Genomic DNA, 13201 nt, shown 5'->3' on the forward strand with positions numbered 1-13201 from the left:
CTCAAACACTGTCACCAGCAGTTCAGAAACCTAAAACTGACATTTCTACACAGTCAACAGAATTGGATATTGATGTCAAAATGTCTTTTCCCCCCTAGTCCAATAAAACCCTTTATGATCTTGTTCACTGTTACACTGACACCATTAAGATCATGCCCCACACCTAACATCGATATTGTTTAGATCATGCTTAGATCATGGGATAACATATTTTACAAGGTTAGTTTTTTTGTTTTTGTTTTTCACCCCAATCTCTCCAGACCATTTTATCCTTCCAAAGTAGTGTTGCAACAAAACTGTTGACACCGAGATGTTGCAAAAACCCAATTTTTGATGAACACCGCGATAACTACCATTGGATGGGAATGGAACAGCCTGGTGTGAATATAGTCGAAAAAAAATCCAACAGACTGGAACAGACATCTAACTTTGTTTCGAATTTTACAATGAAAAAAAACAATTTTTTCCACATTCAACAGTGAAGGTGCAGGAATCACACTTTATTGTATTGATAACAACTGCAACAACATATGTGACTTGTTAATACTCTGTTTTGTCCATCATGATTGGTTTTAACTAATGCATCATGACAGCTGTGTAACTTCAAATCGCATTGAGGTCAGGTTTTTGGCTGCACTGCTCTTTGATGAGAAGAAACAGCGCCATGTTTGCGATTGGAAAGGAAGGGAACCAAACACTATAGGTGTTTCACACACCAACAATTAAACTTTACATTTTCCTCGCAATGGCATTGCAAGTCAGCAGCCTTTACTCATCGACTGACAGAAGCTCATGATAATGACGGCTATGCACAAAAAGACCTGCACAGAAACGCAGCTAACGCACTACTTCCCTAAACTACTTGCCAACGAGGAGTCATGATACATGAGAGGGGGAGAAAGGAGATCGAGCAGCAGGTGTGAAGCAGCTGAGAGCAGTCAAAAGTTTGTCTGGCATGAGAACATACATTCTTTGGTCTCCTGTGCTCAGGGATTCACTTTTGGTGATTGAACAGAGCTGATCAGCCCTCCCTGAGAGGGGCTGTGTGATATGCAGAACCTTCCCTCCCCACTGGCCTGTAACAGCATCATCATTCAGTCGGACTCCACCTTACTGCATGCTGTTCCTCAGAGCCCCAGATGGAATATGAGAGACACTATAAAAGCCAAGTAAAATGGTAGAATATTGTTTCAACAGCTCACAGTTATTGCACTAGAGGGTCAAGAGAAATGGGTTATCTGGAGCCATGTGATTGCTTAAGCACTTGAGTATTCATTACAGCAAGAAGGGAAGGAAAGGAGTGAACGCAAACAGTATTTTGTGTGAAACACTGGACATTAATGGTTTAGGGATCACATAAAAATGTTTAGCCCGAGGCAATTAAATTGTGTCCAAAACTGCCACATATTCTGTAGCCAGGCGACAATTACAATTTAAAAAAAGGTCACACTTGGCTAAAAAAACTCGACCCCACATTCCATTCACTGTTTTGGGTGAAAGGACAACACGGGCCTGTTTCTGCACCAGATTTGACAAACATTCATGGGCAAATTCAACTAATAAATACTGACTATTGCATTTGAATGGATGTAAATCAGAGTAACTCAAACATACTGTATACTGGGAGTATATCTTATGTTTAGCATTTGAGGTCTGATGCTTTTTGATTACAATTTGAATGCATTTTTATGAGTATGAAAAAGTAAAACTTGACAGATAAGATAAATGAGCACACAGCTCCCTCTTGCCCAACATAAAAGTGAACCAAGAAAGATTTGAGAACTGGATATTGAGCAAAACATCCTGGGAGCCGAACAGAATAAAGCATCATGACATTGCACAATGCATTCCTTTCTGAGTTAAAAAAAAGAAAGAAAAAAAGTAACTTGCTCCAATAAAAAAAACACATACACTTCACATTTAATTGAAAAAAGGTTGAATGTTTGCACTTTTGGACCACAGGATGTTGAAACCTCAGTTCTGAGGGTGAAACAGTAGCATTGGAGATTATCTTGGGGAGAGTGCTTTCATGCCCATGTCAAAATCTTTTCACTTCAATGCCAGTCTATTCCAGACATGGATATTAATGTTAAGAGATTGATCAAGCTATCAGTCTTCCAGAACACAGCACTATGGACACAAGATCAAATCCTTGCATTTTCAGCAATGAGACAAACATGACCTCTCAGATTCTCTGGACCTTTTGCACGGGCAGTGATTTGGGATGAGTCATCTGACCCATGTCCTAGCCTCACCCACTGCCGGCCCGGCCAATGTGTAACGCACGTAAAGCCCCGCCTCTCAAACGATCCCCAAATGTCTGGAACATTGGCCACATCATGGTCAGAAAAAAAAGAAACCAGAAACAAGCCTGTGAGAGAGAGGAGGAGATATAGACAGGACAGCTGAGACTACTGTTAACGCATAATGAGGCCTCACAATTGATCCAAAGTACAGACTGTTAAGACCATTAAATCTTCTGTGACTGACAGACAGAAAAGCCCTACAGTAGGCACGGATTTCTGTTCATACAACCCCTATATAATCCTCAAAGATTTGCCGAACAACTGCTTGGAACAGTATTTAATGCATAACGTTCCAGAGGATTACACTGGGATTTGTTAATTCCCAGTGGTGGGAAGTGACTCCGTACATTCACTTGTGTGATAAAATTGGTAAAATTTGGATGTACTTCTACTTAAGTCTGGATATTTCCAGTGTTGATTCATGATGGATTTTCTCTTTCAAACATATATTAAAGGGAGGGAGGGGTAACCTCAAGGTAATTTTTAATAGAATCTTAAAGAACACCTGCCATGATAATGGCTGTGCTGATATATCTAACCATAAATGGACAAGACATACATAGTTATTTCAAAAATATATTACCTTTAATGTATTTGCAATAATCCTTGCCAAAAAGAAACAGTCGCTATAGTGGGAGAGACTACAGGTTAAAGTTAATGAAAGCAATCATTTACCTTTGTTTTAATGACTGAATGTGCTGTGACAACAGAATCATTTTCAGGAGCATTAGACTTGCTCAAACAAATAGAAATGCACAATACTAAAAAGGCCAATTCTCACCAAACTTGTGGGTATAATAATCATTACATGTATGTGGTTAGAAGTACTAACATTTCCAAAAAGATACATATTGTATTCAAACCACTGTTGATCACATCAACCACAATATAAAGCGGTCTTAAAAACAACAGTTTCATACACACAACTGCATACAATATGTGATGCATCAGAATTCTGCGATTGAAAGACGAAAGTCAGATCTGAATTGAATAAATACACATATTACAATCTTATATTGTGTGAGGAAGTAAGAGGAAAGCAGAATATTTACCCAACGGCATAAAACCATACCTATTTAAAAAAATGTTTTACTAAACTTTCCAAAACCGAACATCCTCAAATTATCCTCTTCAAAACAATGGTGGATAGTTTTTTCTTCTTTATTTTTTTCATTTCTCTTCTCATTGCCCCAGGTTCTCACGGTTCAAACTTGGATTGTTCTTAAGTAAGTAAGTAAATAATGGGCAGCGCAGTGGTGAAGAGTTTTGGAGTCCCACCTCACAGCCCGATGGTTCCTGGTTCAATACCAGCGGTTGACCGGGGCCTTTTTGTGTGGAGTTTGCAGGTTCTCCCTGCGCCTGCACTGGTTCTCTGGCATCCTCACCCAGTGAAATACCGTGCAGTAGGAAAACAGTAGCCAGCAGACTGTACCTGTCCGTAGGTGCGACTGACTGAATATCTCTGTGATTGACAGCATTCCAGGTTTAAACCCCGCTTCTCAGCCAGTCAGCTGGGATTGATTCACCCCATTCTGTGTACAGACGTACACATTGCAGTGAATAATATTAATAGTAATAATATAATAATAATAATAATAATAAAAAGCACCACCATTTAGAGCTAGGAAACTTTTTAATGAACTTGTGACCTCTTTGAATATCTGGCTATCAAAGTATCTAAACTGTCCACTGTTGGCTAAAAATCAAAAGCATCTACATCTGCGATGTAAAATGTGTTAACATTTTTGAAATAAAATGTTCTATGAGGAACTAGAGAAGTTGTAGCACATGTTCATCAAACAAGTCTAAGAACCCAGTTGTTGGTGTTACAAACCCAAACAAATACACATAGCACTGTCACTGGGTTAGCTTACCTTCCGGGTCCCTTCGTAAACTTGACGCAACCGTCGCGGGGCGTTATTGTTTCTCCAACTTCAACACGGGCCTTTTTTGTTTTATTTTTATCCTAAACAGCAATTGCATGTCTGAGTGTGGAAAGCCATACCCATCACTTGTGCGTAAACGTTTCCTGTTTACCGAAGGCCATCTGCCCTGGTGGAAACACACAGGTGGTCCAGGGAGCTGATTGTGTTCCTAAAACCGGAAGTGGCACAGTTCACTGCAAACACGTGACAATGGCTGCAAATGGCCTTGGATCACGAATTGACGAGATTGCGTGTTTATCATCCCTATTGTGCATTTTCACACGACTGCTCGGGCTTAATGTTTTCACTGTTTGTTCCATAAAAGTAATGATTTGCGTCTCCCGACAGCTATTATTAGACATTTTTTGGAGGTCTGTGTCTGCTTCAAAAAATAATTCCAAAAAATATTTTTATTTTGAAACACATGGGAAACAACTGACCAGATAGTAGATTCATATGAGCTCCACATTCTTGGAATCAACTTGCAAAGAGCTGAGAATAGTTTTTTTACAATTCCTGATAACACTTGAACTGTATTTCTGTGGTAAATTGTGAAGCCACATGATCAATGACTCTAATTATTGTAACATGTTGCGCGGTGACAACAAAATTTCCCAAAAGATCCCAAAGTGCATTCTGACTTTCATCTGAAATCAGAGTATTTGCCCTTTGTGACTTAGTTGCTTGCTATGAACAACCCACATGAAAAAGGACCATTCACTAAATTTTGGTAATCGAGGTTTAATCCAAGGCTAAATCCCCAGTTTGTTTCTGAAAAAAACAAAAAAAAACAAAAAAAACATTTGCATACTTTTGGTGACACTTTAAGTAACGGAATACCCATTGTTTCGGCTGGACAGAATAGTGAAGCATCTGTGTGAGCATGAACATGAGCATGACAGTAGCATTCATCATGTGCTTTTAGGGGAGCTATTTAACTGCGAGCATTTGCAGTGGAGCAGAATTTCATGACCTCACAGAGGCACCTTTCACATGTATGATATTCTTGAAGAACTGAATGAACAGTGCAGGGTGTCTTTGGGATCATTTCATTGGGGTTTGAGAGAACTGGTGTTTTAAGCCCCAGGGGTTAAAAAATCAATAAATAACCTGGTATAATTATCATGAAAAGAACAGACAGATGGCGCTTAGTGTACTTTCTCCATTCACAAAGCTCTAGTGTAGTGGTAGTGAAGCTTCTGACCTCTAGCTCTTACTTCGGTAATCGGCACATAAAATGTACAAGTTCAAGTTGTTTCTTCTCTGCAGATGAAAAAATTTCAAAGAAAATATGGTAGTATATCTATATCAGTCACTGCAGATGAAAAATAGCCTTTTGACTCAATGTGGTACATTTTGCGAAATGTTTATGCATGTACAATGTCCCTGACAAATAAACCAATAAAATGTTTTTGTTTCTTTTAGTTTTCTTTTCCAAAAAGCATACTATCACTCCACAAACCTGCAAAAACATTACGTACAGATTTAGGCTCAGTCTCTCAGGCCTCCTGAGTATTCTATATATAGCACATTTATACCATAGTGGAACACGGCAGGCGTCAAATCAAACTAACTTTACATACATTTTCAAGAATACCTCTGTTCCACCATAGATTTATTTGGATAGTATGTGAACGTCAGGAAAATCACAGTGTGTTTTGTTGTAAATTAGGACCTGGGTCAGTCTGCTGACCATTGATGGTGGTCTAGATCTCTCAGTAAGTGATGTCTGCAGCTCCTTGGGTGGCCTGTATATGTGCTTGGATGGTGCCTAGATTGTGTGGTAAACATGCTATGTATCTGAGGAAATTGATATGACATTTGATATATGTGACATTCCTCATCAAAATATATTGGTGATTAATGTGTTCACTGGTTTAGATATCCATAAAATGCAATTGTAGATATGTATTGGAATTCAAAATACTGGAATGTACAGCTGATGGCAAAACTAAAGGGTAAGCAATGACTCTTCCTTTTAATCTTGACAAGTTGTGGCACACAGATACACTCAGATACACATCGGGAGGTGAAACACCAGAGATGCCTTGAGTGACGTCTGGGGCAAAAAAAAAAAAAAATCAAGTCCTCCTCTTCCAAAACTGTTCAGCCTTATTCCAGAGTTGCATATGCCTTCATAGCTTGCTGACATAAAAATAAGCGAGGAGGACAGACATAGCAATAGTATAAATGGACCTGGCATGCTAATTTTGGGGGGATCAAGAGCATATGGCTCTCACTCATGACTGCTCTCCAACAGCTCTCCAACAATGGAATCTGAAGTTAAGCGGCCGTAATGACTATCATGGCATTTCTCCATTCAGACAGAGACAAATAATATTCATTTGGCCATAAAAAAATTGCACCAATATACAATGATACCATTATCCTGATGTCATTAAATTCTTCCAAAGCTCTTTCAAAACCATATCCCCTTGCAATAATAACAACATTGGTTTTAACATACTAAACCCATTAACCTACAGGGCACATTCTATGGCATGGGGCTACGAGTGCTAAATGTTTTCACACGTTGTTTTAACAGGAGTTAAGGGAGACATGAACTTTGATTATTACAAAGACCGCATCAAGGAAGTCAATTCATATAGATGGACAAGGCTTTGTCAGTCTAAAGGGTGTATCCATGATATGTGTGTGTCTCTGGAGCTGACGTTGCCTGTGTAGCACTCAGACAACCACAGTTTAACCAACACTTGCCCAGGCAAACACACACGGGCAATGCAGTCAAGGTCTGAAATGATTCCCATGTCTCTGTCATCACCACAGAAGGTTGAGAGGCACAAATTTAGATGGATCGTGTATCTGGGAGAGACGGGATTAAACATTAGACAGTTGGAAATTTTCAGTGTTTTTCATATGACTCGGAAAAAAATCATCGAGAGTTTAGAGTTGAAGTCCTCTTTCGGAGTTTGTATTTAGAAAGGTGGATTTTGACAAGCAAAAAGGTGAGATAGTACATGCCAAGAAAAAGTGAACCAGGCCTCGAGCACCAAATCATTTTAATCATTATAACAGCATTGCCTGTAATCCCTCCGCATCTTTGCAATCCATTTGTCTGGAAATCCTTACCTCTTTTAACAGTGCATATCAGTAAATAAATGTCTTCTTCATGTAACTGCGCTGCCCTTCGAATGTGAATATGCACAACACCCACGGAAACAGTCAACAACAAAATGCATCTATTTCTGGACTCCAATGAGAGTTCAACAGCATGCTGAAGAGCAAACAAAAATAAATATATTTCCTACTCTGACATAATGTTTTCATATTTCATCATCCAGTTACAGTACAATATCTATGAAATATCTGTGAAAAAAGTATACAATCTTTTTATCCTTTGATATTGTTATAAAAATAATTGTCTATATACACATATTCAAAATGTCAAGTGGCTTGCATAATAGTTTGATTGGATCAGTGTCTCTGGTCTTCATCATTATAGGCCTGTAAAAATGACAGACAAAAACATCAGTCTCCTGGAAACCAAAATCATACACATTTAACCACTAAGAAAAATAATAACTGGGGCAATTACTATGAAACAGCGATTTAATATTTGAACATGTCATAGACAAACACGAGGTGGAAAATGAGGCCTGTTCCTGCCCAACTCGGCTTCCAGCAACCATAATTCGCAATAAGTTCTGGGAGAGAAACGGGGTGACTTAAGCTGAGAGCTTTGAGTTTGGTTGCTGTGGCGATGCAAAGGCCTCTCTGATAGCCAAGCAGCAGCAGCAGCAGAGGCAGCCTGCCCTTATATCTCATTCCAGACTGGCACATTGACACTGGGAACTGCGGGCACCTCCAGAGCCACAAGAGAGGAACCGCAGACAGCCTGAAACCAGACAGGCTTCTCCTTCTCCCAAATGTTGACGCTGAGAGTTGATGCTGTCTGCTGTACATAAACTCAGAACCCATGTGACTTAATGGAACTGGGCAACAGTGTGTCTCGCCTAGACCCTCAATATAACCTGCTGGGGTAATTGAATGAGCCATAAATGAGGCTGGAGGCTTCTACAGTAAGCCACTCATTGGTAGTTATTTGGGTAACCTTTCGTGGCTCTATGAGTCAGGTCCCTGTCAGACATTAAGGCTCTATGAACACAAGGCGAAAGCTCACAATGACTACAGAGCGGCGCACCGTGTCTTTCCCGTGAAAGGCGTGACAGCATAGCGTCTCTCACCTGAAAACACAGATCTCTTACTGGCATCCTGGGAGCCACCTGTGAAAGAAATAGAAACCAGTCACGCCCGGCAGAAAGCAGACTCTTCGACTCCTCAAGAACATGTTTTCACAGTCAACAATTGACATGATCTAATAGCCACAGTATTTATCATTTCCTGACATCTAATCTGTGTGCATTATTAATGCATCTTTGACATTTTTGATTTTGTTTTTGTATAGACCATCTTGGCATGAGTGCAACACAACACAGGGAATTCATTTTGTTGTACATTTCCATGCCCAGTTCTCTAACGCAACTGAGATAGCGACATCCATATATTGCATATTATTTGTAAGAGTGGAAAAATTCCATATTTCTTTGATCTTCAAAGGAGTATGTGTGATCATCCTATATTGTGGATGTTTGAAGAATTACAGGAAACAGCCATGGATATTTTCCCACATTGTTTTGCTCTCACCCATACACTTGGCGCCAGGTCTGACACATTTGCCACGATACTGCGAGAAAGAGGAGGGGGAGGGTATTACTGAAATAATGATGTGGCACCCTTATTGTACAATATGCCCGCACTAAATGTTCAAGCACAAGACACACACACACACACACACACACACACACACACACACACACACACACACACACACACACACCTACAGAGCAAGTATTGACATGTAGCAATATATATATGTGGATATGCTTGTATACATGCATACATATATGCAGGTTTGTGTGCATGCATGCATGTGAGAGAGAGACAGACAGTGTGTGTGTGTGTGTGTGTGTGTGTGTGTGTGTGTGTGTGTGTGTGTGTGTATGTGTGTGTCTACTTAAAATAAAACCAGCCCCACCATTAAAGCCACTCCTCAACTCAATGCTCAAACTGCCATTAAAACAAATCCAGTCCAGCATCTTGGCCCAACAAGTATAGTGGGCTTCAAGTCGTCAGACTCCACAAATGTAGTTAAACATGCAGTTTAAACACACACACACACACACACACACACACACACACACACACACACACACACACACACACACACACACACACACACACACACACACACACACACACACACACACACACACACACACACACACACACACACACACACACACACGCACACAAACCTGCGCCAGAAAGTGTTTTGTCACATTTTATGGCTGTGGGATCTCTTTTCTGTCAGTTCCTCTGCCTCTTTGTCTAGGCCACCTCTCATTCAGCATGCAGCTCATATCCTCTCTCCGCATACCACTACCATGGCCAAAGCTAAGATTATAGCCCCAAGGGACTATTAGGAAAATTTATCCATTCATTTTACAAGATACAAGTTTGGCAAAACAACTATACTCTGGAGAAACTTGTCAAGAAGGGCTATATTACCACATGACAAACATTTGCTTGCTTCATCTTTTGTTTGACTGGAATTCCTGTTTCATAACATCAGTGAAACCTGTCTTTTCGATTCCCACTCAATATCCAGCCTGAATGGTTGACTCTAATGCTTTGTTTGCTGAAGAAACAATTCATTGCTAATTTGAGAAGATTTCAAGCCTTGCGAGATGGATTCATTCATGAGTACTTTGTATTTTGACTTTGGCGGAGCGAGTCAGTTTGTTATTATTAAACATCCATGATGTTAGTCTGAAGATGTTGGTCAGAATTTGATCTAACCAAATCTGTGAGTCTTTATCTCGTATATGTGTTTCTTATATATGTGACCATTGGCATTATGGACAGACATCAGATCAGTGTTCTATCTACGGCATCCCCATTGTTTACAATATATAAGATAAGAACATCATTTATTAATCCTCATCTTTCCATGGCATTATTAAGGCATCGTCATGTGATGATTTTCAATACAGCAGGACATTATTAGTCTGTTCCGTCTACATAGCAGGTCTTCAAACCACCTGTTCTGGATGAATATGTAATCATTACATAGGAAAGTTTCATTCATTTGAACCGCAGTATTTTTTTCTTGTCTGAGGCATCTCAAAGGACTACACCATATGTTGGCCGGTCTCTAAATGAGCATAAATTTGACAGCGTGTTAGTGGTCCTCGGTGATTTAAAAACTACTTGAGGTCCTTTTTGGCCTCTAACTACCAGATCACTCTGCCATGTACAGGAGATTTATGCATCACAACATTTGCGGAGGTCTAATTCCACGCATGTTCAAAGCTAGAAAAATACGTTGTTCTATAGCTCGGCCAGGCAACGACAACGACTGGATTTACGGCATCCAAGCCGGTGCTGTTCCTGTCTGTTAACCGGATCCTGATAGAGTTATATATCTAGCAAAAAGCCCAAAGAGGAAATTTTACATGACACAGTCTCCCCTGTGAACCTCTGCAGCACGACAACCAAGTGTAAAAACATTAATATGTTAGCCCTTACACACCATCTCAGGATTTTACAAGTAATTGTTACACATAAATCTAACATTTTAATTTCACCATGCTAAAGTGGCATTGCGATGTTGAAATAAACCCCTCCTCTGGCAGACAGCTTTCCCAGGGTAAATATTAGGGGTGCCGTTTGTCATTCAGGTGCATTGCGAGGAGCTCTGAGAAACTTTAAAGTAAAGCAAAACCAAGTTTGCAAAAATTAGAATATATATTTTGATTAAATAAAAAAAGATATATATATATATTAAAAAGGATTAAAATAGATATATATAATTTTTTAATGATGGTTATCTAAGCAAACTTACTCTTGTCCTGCTCAGGGGGCTCCAAGATGTCACTGTCTGTGTCACTGGGAATATGCCAAGGCTGCCGAATGGCCTGCAACTGCTGGTAAAACTCATCCTGAGAGGAAAATTGACAAATGGCTCAAGTCGATTAATATTTTTTTCATGTTAGAAAATAAATCACATGTGTTTCAATCAAAAAAAGAATAAAAATTCCAGAGAAAACATCAGCCAATTATCGGCTTGGGGAAAAATAGAAATACCTCAATTGTTGTTTTTGAGGATTGTTGAAAAATGCAGCCTCCAGTTGTTTTTTATGTGGAATACGACAAAAGAATGTCAGGAAAATGATATAATGCGTCTTTTTCGTGTAAATAATATATTTGAGGGATTTGGTTTACTGTCTCCAAACCTTATTTTCAAGCTTTTAGTTATTCTTCACAGGACTCATGTAGGTGGTCTCAATGAAAGCAGGCTGGGTGTAGTGTTTTAGGTAATCTCATCTAGGTGTCAGCAAGCTTAACCGTCAAGGAGCGTACAGAGGGACTTCAAAATCCCAAACACCCATTAATAAACCCTTCAAAAAGGGTCTCATAGCTGAAAGTGCTGCTGTTAAGTAGATCATTAAGGGCTACAGGCTTGAAATCCCACTGAAAGTTCTCCTTTTATGCCAGACTCATTTTTCCACAGTGAAAGGACATCCGAATTTACAGACCTCCAAGTCTCCATTGAACCCCACACGAAGTGAGTGTGTTTGTGAACGTATGCACATGTGTGATATTATGTGTTCCTGTCCTCGCACTTAATCCTTCAGTGTAAAAAAAACAACAAAAAAAAAAGTTTACTTTGACGATGAGCTAGGTTATTGTCGGACAGATGGTTAAAAACTGTGCGCCTTCACGGAGGTGACCTTCTGAGTCTTGATTTAACGCTCGTGAATTTTAACAAATATTCAGAGATGATATTTACAGACACTGGTCGTACCTCAGACAGATATGCCCGCAGGCTGGCTCCAAGGCTATCCGTCGTGCTTAGTCCTGGAGGGGTGAGCAACGGTCGGGGATGTGCGGGCTGACTTGTGGGCGTCACAGGACGGCTCCGGGACCTTCTGAACGTTACCTCCTTATGAGATCCCGAGTTAAAGGTGGAGCGTGTCAGTAAACTATTCGGGGTCAGTGGTCTGCTGGGGGTTCTGGGGGTTTGAGTCCTGCTCCCAGGGTTACTGGGAGATGGAGTCCGACCCATTACCAAGGAGCTCGACTTTGGGCTGAGCAGGGGGAGGCCTATGCCGCAAGGCTTGCTTGAGAGGCCGCTCGCCAGAGACTGGGGTTTGGACCCCAGGGTGGGTAGGGGAAGTGTGTCGGGTAGTGTCCTGTGGCGCAGAGGGGTGTGGAGCAGACTGCTGTGCGGACTATTGGAGCTCCAGTTGGTCATCTTTCCAACTTCTGCCAGCTTGGCCAAGTCTTTCTCAACCTCTGGGGGAAATAAGATAGGGACAGTCATGGTTGTGCAAACCATCGTATTGTATCCCAAATGTGTGATGTTGTGTTTTTAAACTAAAAATCAGCAGATGTGGTGTCTGAAGGAGCCAAGTGGCCTGTTTCATTTCCCTCGCATATAAATTTATTTCTATTGTAACCTCTCTGTAAAATGATGCATTGCCTATCATTCCTTGATAGGGTGACAAGTATTAAACTATAAATTGAACAGTACAATGAAAAAAAAACATTTCCTGAGCCTGTGCGAATTTAATAAGCTACAAAACTGATATGTTAAAATTTTACAGACCACTACAGAATGCTAGGACTCCTTTGTTTACTCACTCTTCTGCGACCTGGTGACAATGTTTACAGACACTGGCGAATGCAGCTTCCTCTGTTCGAAAAAATCTCAAGATGACATGCAGTAAGTTCACCCTGCTAATGTTTTTTCTCTTCCTGACAACAACACATTTGTTTATCTTATTGCTCATTTCAAAAACATTTCTGTTTGTGTAAGATGTGACGCAGCCAACTTCTGTGATCAACATATTCGTAACTTTTTCCGTCTTTTGGCATTTTTTTTTT

General features: G+C 40.2%; 1 protein-coding gene across 2 annotated transcripts in view; it reads right to left on the minus strand.

The window, feature by feature from the left end:
- Positions 1-7134: 7134 nt before the first annotated feature.
- Positions 7135-13201, minus strand: part of c8h8orf34 (chromosome 8 C8orf34 homolog) — a 45794-nt gene continuing 39727 nt past the window's right edge. For both annotated transcript variants that reach the window (XM_086151265.1, XM_086151266.1), the window contains exons 12-15: positions 12120-12610; positions 11157-11253; positions 8437-8475; positions 7135-7696 (exon numbers count right to left, since the gene is read on the minus strand). In XM_086151265.1, the coding sequence (XP_086007391.1) occupies positions 7689-7696; positions 8437-8475; positions 11157-11253; positions 12120-12610 (635 nt within the window). In that variant the 3' untranslated portion in view covers positions 7135-7688. The remainder of the gene's footprint in view (positions 7697-8436; positions 8476-11156; positions 11254-12119; positions 12611-13201) is intronic.

The sequence above is a fragment of the Fistularia commersonii genome, chromosome 8 (assembly GCF_037954325.1).
Source record: "Fistularia commersonii isolate RoL2024-O1a breed Wild chromosome 8, RoL_Fcom_v1.0, whole genome shotgun sequence".
Classification (NCBI taxonomy): domain Eukaryota; kingdom Metazoa; phylum Chordata; class Actinopteri; order Syngnathiformes; family Fistulariidae; genus Fistularia; species Fistularia commersonii.